This window comes from Colossoma macropomum, unplaced genomic scaffold (assembly GCF_904425465.1).
Source record: "Colossoma macropomum unplaced genomic scaffold, Colossoma_macropomum, whole genome shotgun sequence".
In the NCBI taxonomy this organism is placed as follows: domain Eukaryota; kingdom Metazoa; phylum Chordata; class Actinopteri; order Characiformes; family Serrasalmidae; genus Colossoma; species Colossoma macropomum.
The window spans coordinates 2,279,990-2,307,082 of NW_023494796.1; the positions used below are offsets into that span (position 1 = coordinate 2,279,990).

The 27,093-nt window shown below is 40.1% G+C and overlaps 1 protein-coding gene across 3 annotated transcripts in view; it reads left to right on the plus strand.

The window, feature by feature from the left end:
* The first annotated feature begins 1,640 nt into the window (after window positions 1–1,640).
* Window positions 1,641–27,093, plus strand: part of tmod1 (tropomodulin 1) — a 35,815-nt gene continuing 10,362 nt past the window's right edge. For 2 of the 3 annotated variants that reach the window (XM_036583606.1, XM_036583604.1), the window contains exons 1-7: window positions 1,641–1,961; window positions 6,553–6,823; window positions 16,195–16,351; window positions 18,451–18,570; window positions 24,285–24,374; window positions 25,857–25,987; window positions 26,377–26,484. In XM_036583606.1, the coding sequence (XP_036439499.1) occupies window positions 6,704–6,823; window positions 16,195–16,351; window positions 18,451–18,570; window positions 24,285–24,374; window positions 25,857–25,987; window positions 26,377–26,484 (726 nt within the window). In that variant the 5' untranslated portion in view covers window positions 1,641–1,961; window positions 6,553–6,703. Of the gene's footprint in view, window positions 1,962–4,291; window positions 4,382–6,552; window positions 6,824–16,194; window positions 16,352–18,450; window positions 18,571–24,284; window positions 24,375–25,856; window positions 25,988–26,376; window positions 26,485–27,093 lie in introns of those variants that run through there. The other variant, XM_036583605.1, reaches the window with a different exon arrangement.

Sequence of the window (27,093 nt, forward strand, 5' to 3'; positions counted from 1 at the left end):
TACCCCACTCTCACCACCAGGGGGATATAGTTCCCCCATTTATACTTCAGTCTAGGCTTTTTGGACAATAATTCCAATATCAACTTCACCAAACTCAAAAAAAAAGGATGTATTAGATAGTAGAACTTCTTGGTGGGCGGAGCCTCGTGTGTATATATTTCTTCCGGATGTCCTGAGGAGAGTTAAAGGCGCAGTTTTCACTTGTTCTGCGTAAAAACTGAACATTTTTTCCTTTTCACAGATTCACAGTGAAGCCATTTGTTTTTGTTCGCTTGATTTATGTTCTCTTTTGTCTTTGGTTTGTTTGTGATGCACTTTTTTGCTGCCTGTGGTCGATTTGAGTTTTGCACTTTTCTTATTTGTGTCGTTTCCAGTAAAAGAAAAAAAAGGAAAAAGTGGCTGAATTGTGAGGGAAAATGTTCAGTTTTGTCAGGATCTGTTCATTTGACTGTTCTGTTTGTATTTTTATTAAAAAAAAAGCAAAGCAATATCAGAAAATCAGTTTTCTCAATCACTTTATTTGTTAGTATCTGTTAAACAAAGCCTCCCGAATGTAGTCAGTCAGCCAAGATGCGTTTGTTGTCTGAAGTTTGCTGCTTATTTTTAGCACTGGAGCTACGAGGCTGATGTAGCTGACAGGTAGTGGAAGCTTATACACCACCAATTAGCACTGTGCTAACTGCATACGTAAATCATCACACTGTGGAGTTTTAGACTTGCTTATCAGCAGTTAGTTGACAGTTCAACACAGTTTAAATCTTAAATAATTTTCCCTTTAAATATTTTTTTCTAAAGCAATTTTCTGGTTATAAAAAAAAATCCAAAGTTGTGTTTTTTTTTGTTTTTTTTTAAAGCAGTTTTTTATTAAAAACTACAAGTTTGTCTTCAGAATATTAATTTAAGAAAATGTATTAATGTTTCTGTTTTAAAGGAATATGTTCACTGAGAAATCAAAAGGCATTTTGATAGTCTACTGGGAAATTTGAGTTTATTTTTAAAGCAAAAAAAAATTTTTAACTTTAAACTTAAACTTAAGTTTAAAAAAGTCTTGAAGTCGTTAGTTAGATAGTTTGGTGAAACATCAATTTGTTTTAGAGCAACAGTTTATTGAAATGTATTTTAAAAGCAGTAGTTTTCTCAAATTTATTTTTGTAAGCCGTAGTTTACTGAAAAGTGGAATTTATTTTTTACATTTTTTTTAAACAATACTTTTTTTTGAAAAATTTATTTACAGCAATAGATTTTTTTTTTTAGTGAAGCATCAATTTTTTTTTATTTATTTATTTTTTTTATTTAGTGAAGTTTAGTGTAAAATCTGATTTGTGGGGGGTGGTGGTGTTTAGCGAAAACTATCAAAATGTATGTTTTAGTGATAGTTTAACCCCCCCACCCGCCCCACCCCTTCATTTCTTGCTCCTAATGTAGTTGATCAGCCAGAACATGTAGCTAATGTAGCTAAGAAATTATAGCTCACATTTGCCCTGAACTGCTGTCGTGTTGTGAAGTTATCTCAGATAGACTTGCTCATGAGCTCCTTGCAAGTAAAGCAGGCCCATAGCAGTGCTGTGACATCACTTGACTGACAGCAGCAGGCTCTGAGGGGGTGGATCAGTGGGCGTGGTTTGTCTGGAGTGGGCGGAGCTTCAGTAACTTCTCTCCTGTGGAGCAGAGTGTCAGTAGTAGAGCTGCAGGGCTTTCAGAAGTTGGAGGAAAAGTGGTGGGAGACAGAGAGAGCTGGGCTGCGGCGCTGTGTGTACGCTTTCTCCTGTGTGTGTGTGCGCGTGTGCGTGTGTTTCCAGAGCGGTGTGTGTAGCGCGGACTCGGACACCGGCCGTTCGCTGCAGCACGTTGGAGCGAGTTGGCGACCCTGAGAAGAAACCATATCTGGGCAAAGTATTCAGCTGAGAGCGCGCGGGAGGGAGCGCTGGGGCTATATATAGACCAGATCATCAGTGTGTGAGGTAAGGGGGGGGACATAGTGGGCTCACACACACACACACACACACTCACTCACTTAGCATGTGTCAACTCCCTCACTGAGATTAAACTCCCTAAATAGTGTGAAGGAGTTTAGATCGGTTTCATTTGCAGCTAATGTCAAACTGCTTGTCCTTCACATGCAGTCAGGCCTCTGTTTATTCACTGTCCACTCAAACCGGCCATTTAGTAAACAAGTTAAAACATACAGTTCACAGAAAAACTGCACAGAAGCCTCAACAGCCGCATATAAAACGTTCTTGTGCAAAAGTTTGGGAGCCCCCGGCAAATTAAAATATTTTTGTCAAATTTTGAAGCGACATCCTCTGCAGGGAACAGACTTCTGCACGTTTTAATGCAGAATTACTGTTTGTTTATTTAAATTTAATATATTGGAAGAAGAAATAAAACACGTTTGGCCAAAAGGATGGCGCTTTGCATGTTTATATATAAAATGTTCAAACATGCATTATATATAAATAGAAATTGTGCAGAAAAAATGTTTTAAATTTGGATGTTTTTGCTTTTTTATTTGCACTTTTAAAACCAACAAAATGTAAACAGGGCTGTTTTTTGCAAAACGTTTCAGTGTTTGTTTTAGTCTTTACCTTTATTCCAGCTTCCATTCTTTTCAGGAGACTCACTTTCAGTTCCTCAAAGAATCTGCAGACACACCTCCAAAGTTCAGTCTTAGAAGCTGGTTGATCGTTTTCTGAAGTAATCAAACACATTCAGTGGTGTTGAGGTCTGGACTCTGGGGTGGTCAGTCCATCGTTCAGCTTCTTTGTTTGATGTGTCCGTCTCCTTTTCTCAGTGAGGTTCTTCTTGACTGCTACACATCCTTTCAGACCCACAGCGCTGAGTCGTCTTCTCACAGTGGAAGGATGGGACAGAAACACCTGTGGATGTTTTCAGATCTGAAGCAGCTTGATTTTCTCCTCTCTCTCAGAGATGAAAGCTTTAAGTGCTGTTTATCTGATGGGGGCTGTTTTGGTGTCGGCCAGGTCTTCCAGGTGGTTGTTAGAGGCCCATTTTCTCTGTAGCGGCTAATCATCAGTTTTTTTCACTTATTTTTCCTTTGACTTTCTCCTTCATCATGCAAGTGGATTGTGTCTTTTGAAGAAAGAATAACTTCATAGCTTTTTTTTTCCCCCCCACTGGACGTTATTTAAATGAAGAGTGCTCTCTGGCTTTTGCACAGTGCTGAATACTTGCGCACACACTTTCTGTGTATAGAAGCGAATAATAGAATAAATCACCTGGACGCAATTTACACTTCAGCTTTAAATAGTTCTTTTCTCTCTGGTTAAAGTTCAGAAATGCAACTGAAATGCAGATTAGCTGTGGCAAATGATCACTTACAGTCACTGAAACACCTTCAGTTTGCAGCTGTTCACACTTTGACTAAAACAGCTGCATATTGTAGTTAAGTGTATTGAATATTGTGTATTTTAACTAAAGAAAGAATCAAATATTCATATTTTGGCCTGAGTGATTCCACATTGTAGTCAAGTTTTAGAAATAAAAAGCATTTTTTACTTAAAGCAGCATTGAATTTTGACATATTTGACATGAATAACTACAAACTATAGTTAAGCATATTGAAAATTATTACTTTTAACTAAAAAACCTTTTGAACTATTCAGACTTTGACCCAAACAGCTACACATTATAGATAAGAATAGTTAAAAAAAAGTATTATTTTAACTAAAACCATTTTTTTGGCTGAAGGCAGCATCAAATATTCAGTTTGACATGAATCATAACACATTGTAGTACATTTGAATATTATGTTGTAGCTAAAAACAGCTTTTTTTGACTAAAGGCAATGTAAAATGATTACTGTTTGATATCAGTGGCTACACATTCTAGTTAAATATATAGAAAATTGTACATTATTTAAACTGGAACACCTTTTTTAACTAAAAGCAGCGAGTAAATATTGCCAGCTTGACGTGAATGATGATAATTTAGTTAAATGTTTTAAAAATAGTCTCTTAAATATTCAGTTTATGGTTACATGTTATAGCTAAGTACTTGGAAAATGCTGTTCTTTTCACTGAAGCTTCTTGTTTGACAATTTTTTTTTTTAAATATTCAATTTGACATAAATAACTACACATTATAGTTATATATATTAAAATATGGTTAAACTGAAGCCAATTCAGCTTTACATAATAGTGAAGTTTGTTGGAAATTCTGTATTATTTTAATTAGTAGAGCTTTGTTGAGTATTAGCAGCTGTCGGAGAGCCGCAGTGGGTGAGGTTTCACTCCCAGGCTGGTTGTTGTTCTAACACTGAGGCTTTGTTGCAGAAGTCCTTGGCAGACCCCTTATTCAAGGACAATGCGCTGTAGTAGAATGAAGTTAGACAGCATTTAGTGGTCAATAACAAACTGAGAAGGTCTGTTTTTATCCTTTTTTATCCTCTTTAAGCTGCATGTTTCACTGTTTGGTATAAAATACTGCTGTCACAAAACTAAATGTAGTTGGTTTGTTTTAATCTAATTCTACACGGCCTGGTCTGTTGTAGCTGCTGGCTACTCTGTCGTAATACTAATACAAGATCTACTAATATAGTATGAAAGTATTAGTGTAACTACTGTTAACAGTTATACATACTAATTATAAGACTTATAATAACTTTACAATAACACTTACAATAACATAGTGACCCCAAGCAAGACATTAAACAAATTTAAAGGGTGTTTTTGTGTGAAATGAGTCAGTATTGTTCACAATGGCGGTCAATGGAACCAGACGTCCACCTCCTAAAAGCTCCCTCACAGAAAGTTGTTACAAGAAATGGTTATTTGAAAAAAGGCAATAGTTTTGAGAAGATTTTGTCCTGAAACTTGTTTTTAAAATCTACTCAAGGTGGAGGGATACATGCAAGGCATGGTGGGGCAAAATAGTCCCCAAACAAAATTGATTTTTTCTAGATTTAACACTATTTTACCGTCATCAGAAGTCGTCTAGTCTCAATGGTGGTTTTAGATAATAAAATGTCTGTATTTGTGTTGTAGTCATTGTGACCCCTGGTTCCCATCTCCACCACTGTAAAGAAAACTGAGTCTCTACAATCAGCCATTTCACACCAAACCACTCTGAATGACTGCTATTCAGAACCGTTTTTGTGAGGGGAAGAACCTTTTATTTATTTATTTATTTATTTTTAAGCTTAAGGAACCTCCACACATCAAAGCCAACAACCACTTAGGAACTTTTTATATTTTTTTTAGGAGTTTTTCTTTCATTTGCTTTGACCTCTGATCTCCGCCTGTTCCTGACTGGGTTAAACAGGACTTTGGGGTATAAATAAACTCGGCCAGCTGGCAGCTGTTGCTCTCCTCCACCTCCGCTCAACCCTCTGATTTACAGTCTCAGCCTGAACTTTATCTGCTCGTGTCGTGTCTTCACTGCTAATAATGACCAAAAGCCAGAATTTTAGGAACGCCTCATCAGTGTAAGGAAACCTCCTGTTCACAAATTAGTATGTTTAGTTATTTAGTTATTTTAAAAGTTCCACAATAATGTAATTTAAAATAAGGTTTGCTTTTTCAAAAAATAGGGAGAAATTGCAGGCAACACATTTGGAAGGTCAAGTCACTTTTTTTTGCCATTATAGCCCAAGACATAAAAAACACATTCAGTACTGATACATTAGTCAGACATTCAGCATCTCAAAACCACCAGTCTGTGTGGAATGTAGAAAAAGAAGTGCATACAATAAAATAAAAGTTGAATAAAACTAAGGTGTTGGTGGGCTATTGCCATGGAATCCCAGGTTACTGGTAAGGTGTTGTTAGGCCGTTGCTATATCATCCTGGGATACCATACCAACGGCCTAGCAAGACCTTAGCAACCACCTGGAATGACATAGCAACAGCCTAGCAACACTTAAGCAAACACTTAGGATACCATAGCAACGGCCTAGCAACTCCTCAGCAACTAACTTGGATACTGTCAAAACAGCCTAGAAACATCTTAGCAACCATCTGGGATTCCATAGCAACAGTTTTGTCAGACCTTAAAATTTGTTCATGAACTTTTTTCATGTTGCTGAACAGTTTAGTGATGTTATGTTTTGTGTTGTGTATTTTGTTAATGTTTTTTTTAGGTTAAGAGTTTTTCCTTAATTTTGTAATTTTTTTGTGAAGTTTTGTTGAACATTCACACTTTTTTTTCTTTACATGTGGACAATTTTGCTTTTGATAATTTTTTAAACGTTAATGATCAATTTAGTTTCATTTCAGGCTGTTAAGTTCAACACATTCAGTGTAACACTGCGCTAAATTATTAACTGCACATTTTAATGTCGTTCATGCATTTAGAATCTGTCTATAAGACAGATGTGATTTAATTGCGATTAACTAGACAAAATATTTGCGCTTCATCACAATTACTTTAATGATTAGCAGCCCTAGTTGTTTTAGAATGGTACGTTTTATGTGATGTTTTGTTTCTCAGTGATTCCATATTTTTCTTTGATTTCTTTTTGTTTCTGCTTTGTTTGACGTTTTGCTTGCTTATTATTAATCGGTCATTAAACCGAGTCCGTCTTTTCTCCTCCAGGTCCTGAGGGTTGGAGGGGGAAGTTAGCCGCCTGAGTTTTTGTGCCAGCCCCTCCTTCCTTTCCTTTCCTTTCCTTTCCTTTCCTTTCCTCTTTTTTTCCCCTTTCTTCTTTCATTCCCCTCCTTCCCTCCCACACCCCACCCCGTTCATCATGTCGTTCCGTAAGGAGATGGAGAAGTATCGGGATGTGGATGAAGACGAGCTGCTCCAGAAACTCAGTGAGGAAGAACTGAGGAGGCTGGAGGACGAGCTGGAGGAGCTCGACCCTGACGTAAGAGCTCTATAACCATCATAGAAGTGCTGTATGAGCAAATTTAGCGTCTGATGTCAGTGTTAAACCTTAAGTCTTCTTCTATTATAAGAGTCTTATGTAAACCCATATGAGGGTCAGATTTCCCCCCTTACCCCAAATGTACTCAATCAGCCAAGGCATGTAAGTAAGTTTGCCTCTTTAGTTTTAGCACTGAAGCCACAAGGCTAATGCTAACAAGAAATGGAAGATTATACCCCACCAATTAGCATGCCTGCTTGATTTAAACTGTCTAGTTAGGTAATCTAAAATAAGATAGTCTTTCCATGTATCCATGTATTTTTCTATGGATATTTTTAATCCATTTTTTTTGGTGTGTATTTGGTAGGGCTGCCAACTAAGAAAAAAAATAATCGCTATTAATCACAATAGTTATAGTCAATTGTGATTAATTGCATTTGCTCAAATTTGACTCTTAAAGATAATTCCCTTTAAAAAGCAGTGCATTTATTACCTTTAATAAGTCAACATAAACCTGAACATAAAATCTTGTGATTGCTGGGAAAACTTGACAATAAGGTTAAATGCAGTTTCCAGTTTTCATCACTGATGTCCAGTGAGAGCAGCTTGTGTCAGCTCCCTCACGATTGTGGCCTCTGGCTTTCTTTCTGCTATGTTATATCTGAGAGAGAGAAACTGGAGCTCAACTTTGCTGTTGCTTTTGTTAGTTTGCTGCTCATTGATTTATCTGTAATTCTCCCGTGAGAACTGTCCAGTGTAGTCTGCTGAAGGCATTCTCCAGCACTGTTGTTGCTGCTATTAAGCATAGCTTCACTATCTGGCAGACTGATGGAAGCATCTGGGTTTGGTGGATGCCAGGAGAACGATATCTACCAGAATGCATAGTGCCAACAGTAAAGTTTGGTGGAGGAGGGATGATGGGCTGGGGCTGTTTTTCAGGGTTTGGGCCCCTCAGTTCCAGTGTAGGGTAATGTTAATGCTACAGCACACAAAGACATTTTAGACAATTATATACTTCCAACTTTGTAGCAGCAGTTTGGGGAAGAGCCTTTCCTGTTCCAGCATCACTGAGCCCCTGTGCACAAAGCGAGCCCCATAAAGACACGGTGTGATGAGTTTGGTGTGGAGGAACTCCAGTGGTCTGCACAGAGCCCTGACCTCAACCCCTTCTCGATGCTCTTTTGACTGAATGGGCACAAATTCCCACAGACACACTCCAAAATTTGTGGAAAGCTTCCCAGAAGAGTGAAGGCTGGTATAGATGCAGAGGGTGGCAACTCCATATTAATGCCCATGCTTTTAGAATGGGATGTCCAACAAGCTCATATAGGTGTGATGACCAGGTGTCCACACAGTTTTTGGCTCACGTACTCTTGTGATTGCCGCCCCCACTGCTGTGGAGATCCAGTGCACCTTCTTGAAGATGAGTGCAGTATTGATGATGTGGCCGTGTACTCTAACAGAGCGAGGGCAGCGCGGTGGTCTGAAGTCTAATGATGGGCTTGGGGCTGCATCTGAGTAGCTGTGAGTGGAAGCTGAGGGAGGTGAATGTGAAGTATCGTCTGTTTTCCCAGAGGAGGGCTGCTGACCTCAGTTTATTTTTCCTGATGATGCAACTGGCTGGAAATCAAGGCTACGGATCACGAGTGTGTGTGTCATAGTGTAGTATCAACCCTCAGAGACCCTCTTGTTGCACTGTTTATGCCAACTTCTGCCTAAATGTCACTAAAACTGCATTTCACAGCAGTCCACACTTGAAACTGTAACTAATGCTGCTTTCAAGTGCTCTGTTTTGTTTGAAAAACAAGTTTCCCATCAGGAGGCACCACAACGTAGATAGACGGATACATTGAAATTGTCAATCCAGCACGAATTGGCTGAGATGTCAGTACTTTTTTCCTCACAGGGGAGGACAGAAAGAATGGAAAGCAAGCCAGTAAACTGTATGAATACAACGATCAGGCATAACATTCTGACCACCTCCTTGTTTCTACACTCATTGTCCATTTTATCAGCTCCACTTACTATATAAGTGCACTTTGTAGTTCTACAGTTACAGACTGTAGTCCATCTGTTTCTCTGCATACTTTGTTAGCCCCCTTTTACCCTGTTCTTCAGTGGTCAGGACCCCCATGGACCCTCACAGAGCAGGTACTGTTTGGCTGGTGGATCATTCTCTGGTGGTGGTGTGTTAGTGTGTGTTGTGCTGGTACGAGTGGATCAGACACAGCAGTGCTGCTGGAGTTTTTAAACACTGTGTCCACTCACTGTCCACTCTATTAGACACTCCTACCTCGTCAGTCCAGCTTGTAGGTGTAAAGTCAGAGACGATAGCTCATCTGCTGCTGCACAGTTTGTGCTGGTCATCTCTAGTCCTTCATCAGTGGTCTCAGGACGCTGCCCACCGCTACCCTCAGACCAGCACAACACACACTAACACACCACCACCACGTCAGTGTTACTGCAGTGCTGAGAATGATCCACCACCCAAATAGTACCTGCTCTGTGAGGGTCCATGGGGGTCCTGACCACTGAAGAACCTCAGTCTTCTGCTTGTCTCTCACATAAACTGACATGTTGGGTGAACAAGTTCCTCCTCAGAGAAAACCGCCGCCCTACTTACACCTAAAAGCAGGAACAGCATCGTTTGTGGAGTAAAAACTGTAATATTCCAAATTTCACAGCATTTCAAAATCAAACAACGCGTCCCCCTCCTGCTTTTTGGAGCAAATCCTCCAAGTAAATATTTGATCTGTGTTTTTTTTTTTTTGTTTTGTTTTGTTTTTTCCCCCTTTTGGTCTTTAATGCTAAAATATTTACAACAAATAATTATAAGATACACATATTTGAGGACAAACTTCGTGAATGTTGCATCCGTGGGCCTCAGATTCCACCACCCCATTTACTTCATTATGATCAGTGGGTCCATCTCCAGGCTTGCAGACCCCTTGTTACACAAGTTTTCAACAATTCCCCATCAGAACCCACCCGATCCAGCGCATTAGCTAATTATCAAGCCCTTTATGAGCTGCATCAGATGTTTAGAGGAAGAGAATGTATGGAAAATATATAACATTAGGGTTATATATGGAAATAATAACATGAGGGTTGAGTGTCCAAATTCAGACCTTTGTGATATTGACTGAATATCAGTAGGAATAAGCCAATAGCAATACTCCAAAATCTACCCTGCTGATTGGCCCTCTGAATTACATGAAATATACATGTTATTTAACATTGGAGCTTCTTTATTAGTCTGCAGTTCATACAGTCAGTAAATAAACCCATGTAATTGCAATTTTCTGTAGCTAAACTGTCCTTCAGCCTCATCGGTTTGACGGAATTCACAATACAAAAGCAATCATAATGCAAATATATCGCACAAACATTGGGAATCCCTATGGTGTCGGCCAGTTCTCACTGCCAGCCTAGCTACTGATCTGTAGGCTAATAAATACAAGCGAGTTAGCATTAGTTTAACTCTGTCATTGAACCAAGTCACGAAAAAAAAAAGAGAAAAGGAGCCAAACTGAGGTTAGATATCTAAATAGGCAGGCTAACTTTAGCTTTTAGCTTGTCCTCATCTGACGAGTCATATCTGTTTTTTGAGTAATGCACTCACTCAATTGTAATGATGATTTGAAGACGGTTCTATGGCTGCAATAATATATTCAACCCCAAAGCTGTTGTAGTTGTTCAGACGTTCCTCCGACCTTCGAGATGCATCATCAGGTGTGTTGTCCTAGTCTTTAAACTGGAAAGATCTTACTGTGGAGGCTACAACACCACCATAAGATACAAGTAAGCATGTTTACAGCAGATGTCGTCGTTTTTGTCCCAGGTTCTGACTGTATCCATAATATAGTGAGAAAAGCTGGTTCGTCACGGTAGGCGATCGTCCTGTCAGCCATTTTAATTATAAATCATGGAAAATGTCCTGGAACAGTCAAGAGGGAACCTTGACTTGATCCAGCTGAGCTAAGTTTCTGTGTGGAGGAACTTCAGTCATGACGAAATCTCTTGGTCATGTCGGGAATGGCTAAAGTCATCTGCTGTTATATCTGCCTTTACAAATTTAGATGTCTTGTTTGAACCGGTACTTGAAACGTTTACACAGTCATTAAAAATGTAATTTTAGTACTGCGTGCACTGACCAGAACATAATGGTTTCAGAATGGAAAAACAGTTGGGGGGGTCTCTATGGGGGGCACATCTCTCTGCTCCGGACATATATAAATAGAAACCAAAAAAGCACAAAAAACTAGCTAATGATAATACTAGAGATTCACATCCTGGGGTTGTTTTCAGTCTCATTATTTGCACATGTTCATACACGCAGCATAGCAGTAATTCTTAGATAGCCTGCTTAGCATTTGAGGCAACAAAATTAAGTTCTTTATGGCAACAGCTGATGTTATTGTTGGCAGCAGCTCACTGTAGCTAACCAAGACACCAAATTTCACTATTTATATGGCAGTGAGGAAGCCTCAGGTCCTTCTAGTTCTCTAATCAGGATTGTTTTCTCTTTAGTGTTACAACGTTTTATGTTCATTTTACCATCTTGGCTGTAAATGTGTCTCAGTATGTGCTGATGGACTGGTACAGGCTCAAAATATAACATGAATGAAAACACAGACTTCACTACACTTTAAGCTTTAGCTCAAGCGTTTCTCACATCTCCGGCAGGAAACTTTTCCCCAAAAGTTGAACAGTTTCTTGTAAAATGTTGCTCGGCTTTCGATTTTTTTACTGACCCCGAAATCAGCTTCTTATTCACCAGCTTGTTGTTTGAATTCTCCCGTTAACCTTGAATGGTGCCTGGGGTGCCAGAATGTAACTGCTGCACCATTTAAGGCGGAACGTGACAATTCGAACAAGAAGCTGACCACACCTTTGTGACTTTTTAGTGTTTGACGGTTTCTCATTGCAGATTAAACATCAGAAAACCACCTGGAGAGCTAATAAAAGCCCATTCGTCTCCAAATTGTTCATCTTAAATCTCTCTTTTTGGCTTTTCGTTAGTTACTAGCTAGGCGAGATTGTTGTCTGCACGCCAGTCTTCATGGTTAAAGGGTGAATTAGCAGTTATGCATTAACTCCAGCATTTAAGGCTGTTTATTGTTAAAACTGTGTTAGAATGATTAGCAGAGCTTTATTTTACTGCAAACGTGTATTTTACCGAAAAATCTGATTCTGCTGTGGAGCCACAACAGGGCAGTAAAAGAGCCGCATGTTGCTGACCTCTGGGCTAGGTAGATACAGCAAAACGAGCTCTCCTGTTGGTTAGGACTTCAGGAGCTGGACTGAAGGCCTTACACATTAGATTAACTAACATAATTAGGGCGTGACAGAGGAATCAACTAATCACGCTTTGATTTACAATGGGACCAATTTTGTGTGGCAGAACGCCACTCTAGGCCTTCTGGAAGTTCTAGATGCGTCACTGACAGTGAATACAGGCCGTAGTGTAGCCAGGTTTTGGTTAGTTGCTCGGAATGGAAAACATTATTATGGAGTTTTAGTTTTTCCCTTGTTCGTGACCGAGTCGTGATGTTCATGGCCTGAGCACTAATATGCACTGTTTGCCTCGGTTGTGTTTTAATACATAGCTAAAAAAACCTAACTTCATTAGTTTTAGTGCTGACAGAATGATTTTTCAAATTGTAAAATACATCTGTGGTGTTGATGGTTGTTTTTTAAAAAGTAGCTGAAAATCATTGGGGGTTCTGAAAGTGTGCTAGTACGTGTTCTGAGACGTTGGCTGTATTTTGTGTTTCTAAAGTGCATGTTTGGGTTTTTCTCCGACAGTGAACCGTTTTCTCCGAGCTAAGAGAGTTACTCTGGTAGAGCTCCAGTTCTCTGGGCATTTATCTGGACGAGCCGACATTCAAATGCCAACGAGGCAGGATTAATGATCAGCTGAGAGAGAGAGAATTAGAAAACTCTGACCCAAACAGAGTGAGAAAGCTAGAGGTGCCGGACGAAGCTGACCATAAATACTGTTTTTGGACCGTCCAGCGCAGTTACACGGTCACAGAGTCACCATAACTATAACTCCTCTCTGAGGAAAATCCTCTCTAGCACAGTGAATCTGAGCAGTGGACTCCTTAACTGTCACTACTGCGGGATGCGAGTGGCTGACTCGTTGGTTTTTGGGTCACTGTATGATTGGCTGGTTTATTACTGGACCACTGAGTAAATAGCTGGTTAGATTTTGGGGCACTGTGTGATTGGCTGGTTAGTTATTGAGCCATTGTGTGATTGGCTGGTCAGTTATTGGGGCACTGTGTGGTTGGCTGATTTATTACTGGACCACTGAGTAAATAGCTGGTTAGATTTGGGGGCACTGTGTGATTGGCTGGTCAGTTATTGGGGCACTGTGTGGTTGGCTGGTTAGTTTTTGGGCCATTATGTGATTGGCTGGTCAGTTATTGGGCCACTGTGTGGTTGGCTGGTTAGTTTTTGGGCCATTACATGATTGGCTGGTCAGTTATTGGGCCACTCTGTAAATGTCTGGTCAGTCATTGGACCACTGTGATTGGCTTAGTTTTAGAGCCACTATGTGATTGGCTGGTTAGTTATCGGGCCACTGTGTAAATAACTAGTAGATTTTTGGACCACTATGTAAATAGCTGGTTAGTTTTTGGGCCAAAGTGTGATTAGATTTTTTAATTTTTTTTTTTTTTGTGAATTTTAGAATCGGTTGACTTTTGGTGAATATTATGATTGTTTTTTTGTTTTGTTTTGTTATTAATCTGCCGTGATTCGTTGTTGTGTAGTATGACTGGTTATTAGTGCATTGTGATGACCGGCAATGTGTGGTTCAGTAGGTTTTGGTGTGTGTTGTGATTGGTTAGTTCAGCACTGAGTGAAGTGAATTGGCAGTCTTGGTCAGCTGTTGGTGAGTTATATCATTGGTAAGTGAAGTGAATGAATAATTGGTTGGTTATTGGTGTGATGTGTGATTTAATCAGTAGTCTGTGTTGTGATTGGCTGGTTAGGAAGTAAGGTGAATTAGTAGTTGGTGATAGGTTGGTTGGTGCGATGTGGGTGCTGTGATTGGTTGGTTATTGGTTTGTGGTATTACTGGTCATGGGTCAGTGAAGTTAATGGCTGACTGGTAACTGGTCAGTGTGTGATTGGTAGAGCAGTTGCTGATGTGTGCAGTGACTGGTTGGTTATTGCCATTAGTGTACTTTCTTTTCCTTCTTGGCTCTGACTGGTGTAAAGATAAACAGCTGGAGCATCTGATAAGGCTGGTAGTGCTGGTACCGCAGTGGGTTCTGCAGTCTGTCCACCGTCACATACCCGGCCTGTCTCTCCACACTGTCGTCTCTGCTTTAGATAGCAGAGTCTGTGGCACTGATGGGGTCCAGCTGTAGGGTCTATTATTAAAGCAGAGTGTAGATCCTGCATATGTTAGTGCCCCCCTCATGCTCTTACTGCCTGCGTTATTGCGCACTGGAGTAATTCTTCAAGTGCCTCCTTCAGCAGTCTACAGCGTACGACGCTGCAAATCATATCGTCCATTATGGGAGCGAGCTTTGCTTTGTGATAGTCTGTCTGTGCTGCTCTGAGTTACGGATGACGTGTTTATTATGCTGATCATGTGTGATTTGTAGTGAAGGGCTGTACATATTTTCCCATGAGCACTTGCTCTCGGCATGCTGTGGTGCCAGGCAGAACGAGCTGCCCTGTGAACTGGACTTACAAATAGCAAATAACTGGAATACAAATAGCGTTTAAAAGTTTGTAGTGTTATAATTCTTAATATAATAATAATAATAATAATTATTATTATTATATTAAGGGGGGGGGGTATTTTCGAGACTGGATGCTGAATCTCGGCTCCAAAGTGTGCAGCATAGCGCGAAAGCCCTGGTTCTCAACGACTGAGAACAGACAGCAGGTCACATAGCCCCGGGTCTGGCCTCGCCAGTAGCGAACGAAAAAACAGATTAAGACGAACATTTGGAGACTTATTCGCATTTATAAGCAGCGCGGTTGGTTAAATCTGCTGAGAGACTGTCTTTCTCTAAAAAGTTGCGAAAATGAACTCGCTTCTCTTTCGAATTTTCCCGTTCCACCTTAAATGGTGCAGCAGTTACATTCGGCGCCTAAGGCAGAATTTAAGGTGGAACGGGAAAATTAGAACGAGAAGCTGGCAAATGAGAAGCGACTTCAGCCTCGTAAAACAGCCGGACGCTGAGACATTTTACAGGAAACTCTTCTAGTTTTGAAGAAAAGTTTTCTGGTGGAGATGGGAGGAAAGCGGCTATAGCTAAAGCTTAAAGCAGAGCGAAGTAAATCTGCGCTCTCGTTTATATTTTTAGCCCATACTAGGACATTAACACACACTGAGACATACTGGACATTAAATGTTGTGGCTCCCAAGGTGGTTTGACTTTGTTGAAAGGCAAAATGTCTCTTCTTATCATTTGTGTTGTGACTCCTGACCTAACCTGGCTTTAATGCAGAGGGAGCCGGTCGGATTTCTCGCTCATCCACTTGTGTTTTTGTTGTGTGCCGTCACAGACTGTCCGGGCGCTGCACTTACCCACTTCCAGTTCCGCCTTTTACGTTCCGTCAACATTACGTTATAAATTAAATATTTAGAAAATCGATTTTTGACATTTGTGAATCGATTCAGAATCGTTCACGTCCGCATCTCGATGCATCTAAGAATCGAGTTTTTCCCGCACCCCTAATATATATATATATATATATATATATATATATATATATATATATATATATATATATATATATATATATACACACACACACAGCACTTTTGTATTAATTTTGTCCATTTTTATAGATAACCATATGTCATGCAGGTAAAGCTGGGCCATATGGTGATACATGGTGTCACAGTTTGCTTTTCTGAGTGTATTGTGGATATCATAAATGGCCACCGGCTGCCACAAAGTTTTATTATACACCTCTGTAACCTAAGAATAGCCCATTTGCAGGGGTTAACTGTATTTAGTGCAGCGCAATGTGAAATGTTGAATAAAAATCTTTTTTTTTTTAAATGTTGCACTACTAAATATTTTAAATGGTTCCTGTGGTGTAAGAATCACTTAATGTATCAGGAGATTACATTTTGTCATATCGGCCACTTTTACACACAGTGTCAAAAACCACTTTAGCAAGTCTGTTAGTGATAGAAACTCCTCGACATGGTTAGCACTGTGCTAAGTACACAGACCACCATTACTTGTTAGCCTTTTATGTCTAGTGCAAAAATAAAGACAAAAACTTTTATAACATAAAAGTTATATTGTAAATTCAGTATGGAAGTGCTGAAAAAGTGAAGTTAGTGTTGCAGTCATCAGTATCGTTCTGTATATGTGCCCGTTTTTCAGAATGCTCTGTTGCCTGCGGGCCTGAGGCAGAGAGACCAGACGAAAAAAGCTCCGACTGGAACATTTCACAGGGACAACCTGCTGGCACACCTGGAGAAACAGGCCAAAGAGCATCCAGACCGGGACGACCTGGTGCCCTACACGGGTGAGAAGAGAGGTAAGTCCAACGAAACGAACACCTGTCAAACACCAAACGCAGCTAAACTGTGGGGTGTGATGGGTGACACGATCAGACAACCTTGATGAGTATGTTTACAGTTACATCATCAGATCTCTGCTCTGTGACTAACTGTGTGTCAATATGTGTCAAGTGTTGTGTTGGCACATCCAGTGCTGGGTGATATGTTGTCTGTACTGGTATTGATGTTACACTGATATCAGTGTGTCCAGGCTGCTGGCTGAACAGTTCAAAATAATAAACTAAATATTTAGTTATTCTTCTGGAAATCTGTTTAATGTTGCTGTTGTACTTCTGCGAATTGTCCGTCCAGTGACTGTTATTCAACTTTGCACTTTATCCTCTGAACTTGTGCCAGAAGGCCGGGTTGCCAGATTTCTTTTTATGGTTTCCCGCCAAAGAAAAAATTCAAAACGTACCAAATTGTGTTACTTTGTTAGCTAAAGTGACGTTTGTTAGATGGTCCATTGTGAACACAAGTGTAGAACTTGCCCAGAAATCATTATAAATCTGACAGTCTGAATCTGTTTCAAACCCTGCCAAGACGTGGTGCACAAATCTGCTGATAGGCAATAATAACAGCAAAACTGTAAAACAATGTTTCCAAACTGACTAATATCCAGTTTATGTTCAGTCTGCAGCAAATTCTGCCATCTGTTAAACAAGACTGCTAATGTAACCTCTGACTACTGTAATAAACAGCCAGCAACAACAAAAATGAAGACACTGCACTTCAGTTTAAAACAAAAACTTAACAGCCAAACAAACCAGTTATTCACAAATTATATGGACGTTACATTCAAACTTCTCAAATGTTTTGCATCACTAAGTTTGCGTGGCTAGTCAGTCAGCACAACCTAGCGGAGGGCGAGAATGTTCCAGCCGAGAAGTCCGCTCCTCGCTGTTCCCTCCTCTCCTTGTGTAACGCTGGAGTGACACCCTTCTGAGTGGAAGTTGTACTAAAAACCCTCCATCACCACCTTAAACAGCGCCCCCTGGAGTACAAGAGAAACATGACTGTATACCATTCCTCATTTGGGAAAAACAAGCCTTGATTCTTTCAGTTTCTTTTCTTCACTCATTTTAGTTAATATAGCAGTAAACATTGCGAATGTTCTTCACAATTTCAGTTCTCACTGCTTTTAATAAATGCTGCTATACAACAGGTGGTTCTGGCCACGCAAGCTGATTGGTTGAGAAGCCTTCTAACTGTTTCTTTTTCACAAACACTGTATCACTCCACTAAGATGCTGTTGCTAAGCAATGACTTTGACAGCTGTAGGAGACGCTCAAGCCATTTGAAAGTTTTTACTTCTTACTTTGCCACAAACAGAAAACGGACACTTTTAAGATCACATTTGACCGACAGCCGATTTGGTCAGACTCTGAAGATGAGACGACACTAAATTCCCAAACTGTCATCACCACTGAGCAGCTTTTCAGTCGGCAGCTGTGACAGAAGAACAGCTGAACAACCTGGAATCAGCCAGAAATGAACCCAACACCATTCGCCAAACTAAATGGGAATGGTATTCGGTTAATTTCTGGCTGATTCCAGGTTGTTTAGCTGTTCTTCTGTCTCAGCTGCCGACTGAAAAGCTGCTCAGTGGTGATGACAGTTTGGGAATTTAGTGTAAGGAGCTGGAGAACGAACTGCCGGCTGTGCAGCGAGTGGGCGGAGCTCGTTACTCTGACGCAGCAACAAGCTGCTTGTTAAGGAACTATAATTTGGTGAAGGAACTGCGAACATTAAAACATATTAAACGCCGCGTTCACGGCCCAGTTTATTAATTTATTACTTTATTTATTTAACTGTTGTATAAAAGCAACAGAACACCTTGAGGTTGTGTGTTATCGCGAATAACACACTCCCTCTCGTGTTCTTCTGCTTAATTAAATCTAAATTATGCCTCTTCCCGTTGAGAAATCCCTCTTTTAAGCCATTTTAGAAAGAACACATGAATATCAAGGTCACCGTTACCAAAATGCTGAAAAATACTAAAATAAAATTTCTTTCAATGACAAACACAAAAATCTATAAGACTATAAATAAACTTAAACGTGATACTTTTTTGAAGGGAAGCCTTGGGTACCAAAGACGAAGGTTGTGGATCCGATTCTGGAGGACGTCACCCTCGAGCCGGAGCTGGAAGAGGCCTTGGCTAACGCTACTGATGCAGAACTGTGTGATATAGCAGGTACACCTGTTCACAGATTTATTTATTTAGTTCATTTATATAATTTCCAGTCAAAACAGCTACTAAGTACAAGTTATTCATTTTTCAGGAGATATTTGAGGAGATTAGATGTAAGATAATCCACTTGTAGGAAGGAGGAAATCAAAAAAAGATTAAAAGCTACAGAGACAATGAGACTCCTAACAACCACCTGGAACACCTGGTAGACACCAAAACTGCCCCCCATCAGATAAAGAGCGCTTAGAGCTGTCGTCTTTAAGAGAGGAGAAAATCAAGCTGCTTCAGATCTGAAAACATCCACATTTATGGGTCTGAAAGGCTGTGTAGCTGTTAAGAAGCCCTCACTGATAAAAGGAAATAGACACAGAAGAAAAACATTCGCAGTAAAAATACTAAAAACATCAGATTTCTGTGAGAAACTGAAAGTGAGTCTCCTGAAAAGAACAGACGCTGTAATGAATGTAGAGAGTGGACTCAGTAAATACTACAATAATATTGTATTTAGTTCTGGAGGCGTCTGTGTAACTTTCTGATTTTTCTGGTGCTGAAAATGAGTAACTTTATGGCCATTTTGACTGGATATTAAATAATAAGAGGGAAGGTTTTGCACAGCACTGTACTTATCATTTGTGTGTTATTTTGCATATTCATTGATTCCGATTTGATAATTCTTATGTAATTTGTTTGAGCATTTACCCAAAAATCCTTTAATACACTAGTCTTCTACTCGGTTTAACCCCATAACGTCACGTCTTTCTTTTCCATCAGCTGCTGCTCTGTTTAATAGTTCAGATAAATAACCATTCAGGTTCGTTTGTGTCGTCGTCCTCTAATAATCACACTTGTAACTTCACTGTTACCCTTTTTCACTCTCATTTTCTGCTTTCCAGCCCTCTCCATCCCTCCATTTTCCATCCCTCTATTCCCTCGTTCTCTCTCTGCCACTCTGGTTCACCTCCTTCTAAGCCATGGAGTATTTCAGCAGGTCATTCTGCATGTTAAACTAACGCTGCACGCTATGCTAACCTCTCCACTGACTCGGCCTTAGCCTAGCTGCTAAAGGAATAGTTTGGGGTGGGGTGGGGGGGAGGGGCACTTTTTCCTGTCATACCTCAAATGTAGGTTAGCCAAGACATGTTTGGTGTCAGTTTGGGTGAAGTTAGTTTACTTATTTATTTATTTATGTTTGTATTTATTTATTATCTTTTTGTGAAGTTTTAGCACTGGAGCTACGAAAGCTAATGTGGCTAGCAAGTATTAGAGGCTTGTGAACAATAATTAGCGTCATGCTAACTGCATGACTGGACTCAAACTGTGGCGAGTCGTTAAGTAATTTCATATAGACTTCAAAATTAAACAGATTGTATCGTAAATTGTGATTTTTTTACATGGAAATTAGCTTTTCTAACGCTGCGCGTCTCATATTGAAGAACGGTGAGATGCCTGAACTCTGTCCTCCATCCCGAGACCAGTGTAGACCCTGCGTCTTACATGTTTTGGTTAAAGTTTCTTATCTATTTACTTAAAAAAAAACAAACAAACAAAAAAAAAACACTCCTCCCAAACTCACTGTTTTCCAGCTAACAGGTATGAGGTGAAATACAGTTCGGTTAGGCTAATAACATCAGCTGAGATAACATCCGATTAGCATTAGCAAGACTCTAGATTAACATCTTTCTGTATGTAAAATTGAATCTACATGTAAATGCAGATTTGTGGTTTGGGTTTAATACAGCTAAAGGCTGCTACGCACTGGGCGAGACGCTCTGTGCTGTCGATGGTAACAGAGCTGTAGCAGGTAGGGGCGCTTTGCAGAACAGTGCTGGCTAACAGCAAGCCCAAGCTCGTTTAACACTCTGTGTATAATGGAATACAAGTTTCAGCATCATTATTGAACTTATTGGATGGTATCCACTAACTAACTCTTCATAACGGTCAGTTTTCTAATTAAAAGGTGAAATGCGATGTGTCAGCTGAGGTGACAGGCAATTAGCATTTGTCTGTTTATCTGAACGACCTTAGTTTGACCCCTTTCTGTGTGTAAATTTTAACCTCCAACAGATTTGAGGTCTGGATTTAATATAGCACAGTGCACGGCAGCGTAGAACCTCCGTCGTGCGTTGTGGGCAAGGTTTCCGATCTATTTAGTCCAAAGAAGGAAGCACAGAAAGGCTACTGCAGCCGGCTAAATCTGCCGCGTAGCAGATGATTAGCTCTCCGCAACCGATTATACATCGATCAGGCATAACATTATGACCACCTCCTTGGACTATTCTCAGACCTTCGTGGACTATTCTCAGTCCAGCAGCGACACTGAGGTGTTTAAAAACTAGTACCTGCTCCGTGAGGGTCCATGGGGGTCCTGACCACTGAAAAACAGGGTAAAAGGGGGCTAACAAAGTATCAGAGAAACAGATGGACTACAGTCTGTAACTGTAGAACTACAAAGTGCACCTATATAGTAAGTGGAGCTGATAAAATGGACAATGAGCGTAGAAACAAGGAGGTGGTCATAATGTTATGCCTGATCAGTGTGTAAACATGGAGAAAAGTACATTAGCATAACTGAAAACATTAGCATGTGTATAATGGTTTAGAGACTCAGTTAGCACGATGCTAATTTGTGAGGTGTGAGTTTCCACTTCTTGCTAGCTGGATTAGCCTCATAACTCCAGTTGCCAAACTAAAGAAGTAAAAAAAGCCTTACGGTTTGTGTAAACATCACGTTTATGTGATTTTCTTTTTGGGGTAAGGTTGGGAAATTATGCAAATCAGATTTTTCACCAAACTATTCCTTTAACGGTAGTAGTGTGCGAGTGAGCGTGTGTCCGTGGGGATGACGGTTGCCATGTTGAGACTGGTGAAATCCCCCGCGGGCCTGTTCCTCTGCTGTAGTGGTTCATTGAGTGCTCTCTTTTTGCAGCGATGACTCATTGCTTTGCTGCAAAGACGCATGGCTACCAAAAAAGGGGAACAAAGTTTTTCAGTCGGCCAAAAAAGCACACCCTCCTCCTGCATGACCAAGAGCTGCTGTTGTCATAGAAATTGGGTCACGGGGTATTTTTCCCCCTTTTGGGTTCACGTCGAAACATTCAGAACATTCATTAAAAACATGAATTAGTGGACTCACAGCAGTGGCTTCACTAAGGCTGTAAAAATGCATAGATGTAACATGCGTTATGCATTGAAGGTGGAAATACAGCTGGATGAAGTCTGCAATGTTACACTCTTAAATATGGTTCTTTAAGGGTTCTTTAGTAAAGAAAATGTAGTTCTCTATAGAGAACCCTTCGCATGATGAAGAAAAGGGTTCTTCAGATTGATGGAGAATGTGCTGTAGATGGTTCTATCTGTAGCATCTTTGTGATAAGGGTTCTATGTGGCATCAAAAAGGGTTCTGCTGTAGTTACGATGTCAAGCTTGTAACAATAGAAGAACCCTTTTTGGTGCTACACAGAACCCTTCTCAAAAAGGTGCTATGTAGGACCACCTACAGCACATTCTCCATCAATCTGAAGAACATTTTCATGAAGCAAAGAACTCCTTAATCATGCAAAGGGTTCTTGGAGTCTTCGTGGTTCTATAAAGAACCCTTGAAGAACCATCTTTAAGTGTGTAGACTTAGGCCCCAGTATGTAAATGTTATCTGATACCAGTTTTAAGGAGCTGATAACCAATATGAACCAATGTCGGCCAAAATAAATAAGTATAAAATATTAAAATGAAACACATTCTGGTAGTTTTATTTAAACCGTGCTTTACTGACTGTTTAACATGATTGTCAGTTCTAAATCAGTCGCCCACTGGGGAACCTAAATCTGTCTTTTCTTTCTAAGCAGGTTAATCTTGCCTTTGTGGGCGCACAGTATGCATACAAAGTATGTGCTGTGTCTAATAAATGGCTGAGGAATTTTGCCAAAATTCTCCTGTTTCAATGTAAACTGATTTGTAATCTCGGGTATTGTGTAAGTAAGCAGTATCCTCACCAATCACAAGGCTAACATGGATTGTCCTGCCCACACAGCTTTAAAAAAACTATTCCCATACTGCCTCTCTGTGGACGTCATCTGGATGGCAGCATATGTTGCCAAAACGTATATATCGTTCAGCATTAAAGGTGCCTTCACAAATGTGCCAGTCACCCATGCCATGTGCACTAATGCACCCCTATACCATCATGAATACTGGCTTTTGAACTGTGATAACAAGCTGAGTGGTCTTTAGCCCGGAGGACACAGCGTCCATGATTTCCTAAAAGAATTTCAAATGTTGATTTGACTGCAGGACACGTTTCCACTTCCCCTCAGTCCATTTTAAATGAGCTCGGGCCCAGAGAAGGTGGCAGCATTTCTGGATCCTGGTTATATATGGTTTTTTCTTTGGGTTTTAGAGTTTTAACTTGCATTTGTGGATGCAGCGATGAACTGTTTTCACAGACAGTGGTTTTCAGAAGTGTTTCTGAGCCCATGCAGTGATTTTCACTACAGAATCATGTCTGTTTTTAATGCAGTGCCACCTGTGGACCCAAAGATCACAGCCAGCCGATATTGTTTTTTGGTCTTGCCCCTTACATTCAGAGATGTCTCCAGATTCTCTGAATGTTTTAATGTTATTATGTACCGTAGATGATGAAAAGCAAAGGTCCTTTGCTACTTTACATTGAGAAACGTTATTATTGAATTGTTGCACTATTTGATCGTGCAGTGTTTCACAGAGTGGTGAACCCCTCCTCATCTTTACTTCTGAGAGACTCCGCCTCTCTGAGATGCTCTTTTTATACCCAGTCATGTTACCGATCTGTTGCCAATTAACCACCAGGTTTTTTTTTGTTTGTTTTTTTTTTAGCATTACACAACTTTACCAGCCTTTTGTTGCCCTTCTAACATGTTGGCAAATTCAAAATGGGTATATATTTTTCAAAAAACAATAAAATTTCTCAGTTTCAACATTTGATATGTTGTCTATTTTTAATTTAATATAGGGTTTAAATCATTTGCACATCATTGCATTTTGTTTTTATATACATTTTGCGCAGCGTCCCAACTTTTTGGGAATGGGGTTATATATGCCACTTATATATGTACAGCCTGTTTCACTCGTTTTTCCCTGCTTTACTCTCACTGATGTTTAGTTCTGCTTCAGTTATGTAGGAGCCGAGAGAACTCAACAGAGGGCTGTCAATCACGTCAGTCTTTAGAATGTTAGGCCACGCCCACACCGTTCTCAGACAGGTCTGATCAGCGGATTTATAGCCATGTTTTATTATGTTTCCATCTTGTCTTTTTCATTCGAACTTGTCTTGGTGGTAAATATAACATTTGATTTTAGTATCATGCAATAGTTATAGTTTCCTGAAGAACCAGAATCGAATCAAAACAAAAAAATACTCCCCTGTTTTTTCTCACACACGTGTTTGTGTGCTTGGAGACTTGAGATGAGAGCAGGAGCCGTGCAGGTCTGGCGAGTTTATAGAGTGGAAGTTTATAGAGAGACGTAGACTGTAGTGCGACACTCTGAGGACTGTTTGTGCTGAAAGGCTCTGCATGTGCTCTGCTCACGTCACTGCTGGACGTGAACGTTTGGGTGATTTAGAGCTTTTTCTTTTCTTCTGGGAGCCCACTTTGTCTAAACAGTCTCCCCTGTGTTCTCTCTCTCTCTCTCTCTCTCTCTCTCTCTCTCTCTCTCTCTCTCTCTCTCTCTCTCTCTCTGTACAGCTATCCTGGGCATGCACACTCTGATGAGTAATCAGCAGTATTACGAAGCCCTCGCCAGCAGTACCATCGTTAACAAACAGGGCTTAAACAGTGAGTATCTTGCGCTCTCTCTCTCTCTCTCTCTCTCTCTCTCTCTCTCTCTCTATCGCTCCATCTTGCTCTCTCTCACTCTTTCTCACTCTTTCTCCGGCTCTCTGTCTACTCAGCTCACTGGCCTTTACAGATCAGAGACTGTGATAGGAACTCAATGGCCATCTGTAACATGTCATTGGTGAAATGTTCTATAATGAGATTATAGTCTAATGATGTGATTGGCCATGTGTGATGTGATGTCACTGGTCAGGTGTACTATAATCTGAGTACACTGTGTTGATGTGATTGGCCATGTGATGTCATTGGTGAGGTGTACTATAATCTGAGTACACTGTGTTGATGTGATTGGCCATGTGTGATGTGATGTCATTGGTGAGGTGTAATCTGAGTACACTGTGTTGATGTGATTGGCCATGTGATGTCATTGGTGAGGTGTACTATAATCTGAGTACACTGTGTTGATGTGGTTGGCCATGTGTGATGTGATGTCATTGGTGAGGTGCACTATAACGTGGGTAGTGTAGCGATGTGATTAGGCACGCGTATTGCAGGGGTAATGCAATGTTATTTATCTGATGTGATGAGTCGTGTAATGTATTATAGTGGTTGGTCAAGTGTAATAGAGTAGTGTTTAATCAGTGTGATGTAATGTTATTTGTGAGAGTAATATGATGTTATTTACCATGTGTAATATTTTAATGTGATTGATCATGTGGATCGTATTGGGGGGGGTGGTCCGGTGTAATGTAGGTCACTAATTTAAATGTAAATAGTTATATATGTATGTGATGTTATTGGCCAAGTGTTGTGATGGATCAGGTGTAATATCATGCAGTTGAAGTGTAATTTAGTGACTCATTAGATGTTGAATGTTGATCAGGTGTGATAGCCTAGATGTGATGTATCAGTGGTCAGGCGGAATGTTGTGAATGGGCAGGTGTACCGTAATGTTATTAGTCAGTTGCGATGTGATGGTTACATGTAAAGTGATGTGATTGGCCAGGTATAATGCTTTGATTGGTCAGTTGTAATGTTTTGATTGGTCACATGTAATGTGTCTTTAAGTAAGTGTGATAAAAATGTAATGTGATTGGTCAGGTGTGATGCAGTGTAATTGGTCAGGTGTGATGTAATGTGATTGGTCAAGGGCACTTCAATGGATGATCTGATTGTGATCGGTCGGCTACAACGCCATGTGATTGAGCAGGAGAAATGTGATGCATTTTTCAGATGTGATATGATTGGTCACATTTAAAGTAATGTGATGTGAGTGATCTCGTTGTGATCGGTCAGGTATAATGTAATGTGATCATTTTCAGTGTAACGTTGTGATTGGTCAGATGTAACGTAACTGATCAGGTGTAATGCAATGCAGTGTGATTGATCAGCTGTGATGTAATGTGTTGGTCCACACCTGATTGGTCAGGTGTGATGTGCTGTCATTCGTCAGATATAATGTAATGTGTTGTGATCGGTCAGGTGTGATCCAGTGTACGCAGTATAAGCCGGTTCCAGACGAGCAGCCCAATGACACTGATGTGGAGGAGACACTCCTGAGGATTAAAAGCAACGACCCTGAACTCGTGGAGGTCAACCTCAACAACATTAGGGTACTTCTTCAGCATATAAACATACTCTACCTTCTACAAGTCAACCACAAAAACACCAAGTGATCGAAGCTGAGCTCCTGGAACATCAAGGTTCTCCTGTTATGATTTCAGGAGATTTTATCTACCATTTAATCAGTCTTAACATAATGTTTGTACTATTTTGCACCATGTCGGTATGAGTTTACTGACCTGCTGTGACCTGGTGAGCAGAATTGTTTCAGTATAAAAGCATATACTGCATTTTTTTTTTCCCCATAAAAAGGGTTTGTATTACCAGAAATACTCAAGTAAAGCACAGATTTTTCCTAATGCTGCTTAAGTACATTAATAAAGCTGATGTACTTTGCCTGCTCTAAGTAGGTCAGCCAGTTTGTGCTGTTGTTTTGCAGAATATTCCCATTGCCACTCTGAAAGCCTATGCAGAGGCCCTGAAAAACAACACAGTGGTGGAACGCCTGAGCATCGTGGGAACACGAAGCAATGATCCTGTAGCCCATGTGAGTCTCACACATTCACACTTATGTACACGTGTGTATATATATGTAACGTTATATAACATATATAACGTATTATATTTAAATCACAATTTTAAAGAGGGCCGTTTCCAAATCGCATAAGATGTAATTTTAATTATATCCTACATTTATAGTGTTGTCTAAACAAGTTTTAAGTGGGGGATGCTTAACTAATAATGCTGAACTGGCGGTTTGGTACCCTACATACAGCGAAAAGTCTGAAAAAAGTGGATGTGCTGGCATTTCTGGGGGAAAAGATTTATAGAAAAGTCATGTTTACACTGCAATCACAATACAACACTTTCTATGAATGTCACGTTTGTAAGCATCTATAAACACGTTATAATGCATTCATAAGGCATTATAAACATGGTTATAAATATTTATAAAAATGAATTACACTTTATAGCCATGTTTTTTATACATTATGAATTGTTAATATAATGCATTATAAGTAGTATTCATAATATGTTATAGTTCCAAAGAGGTCAGTCCCAGCTTGGAGAGCGTAAAGTAAAGACAAATACGAAGTTTATTTACGTCCTGAGATTTCCAGTATTATATTTCTTGCCGCTGGTGCTGTTAAAACTG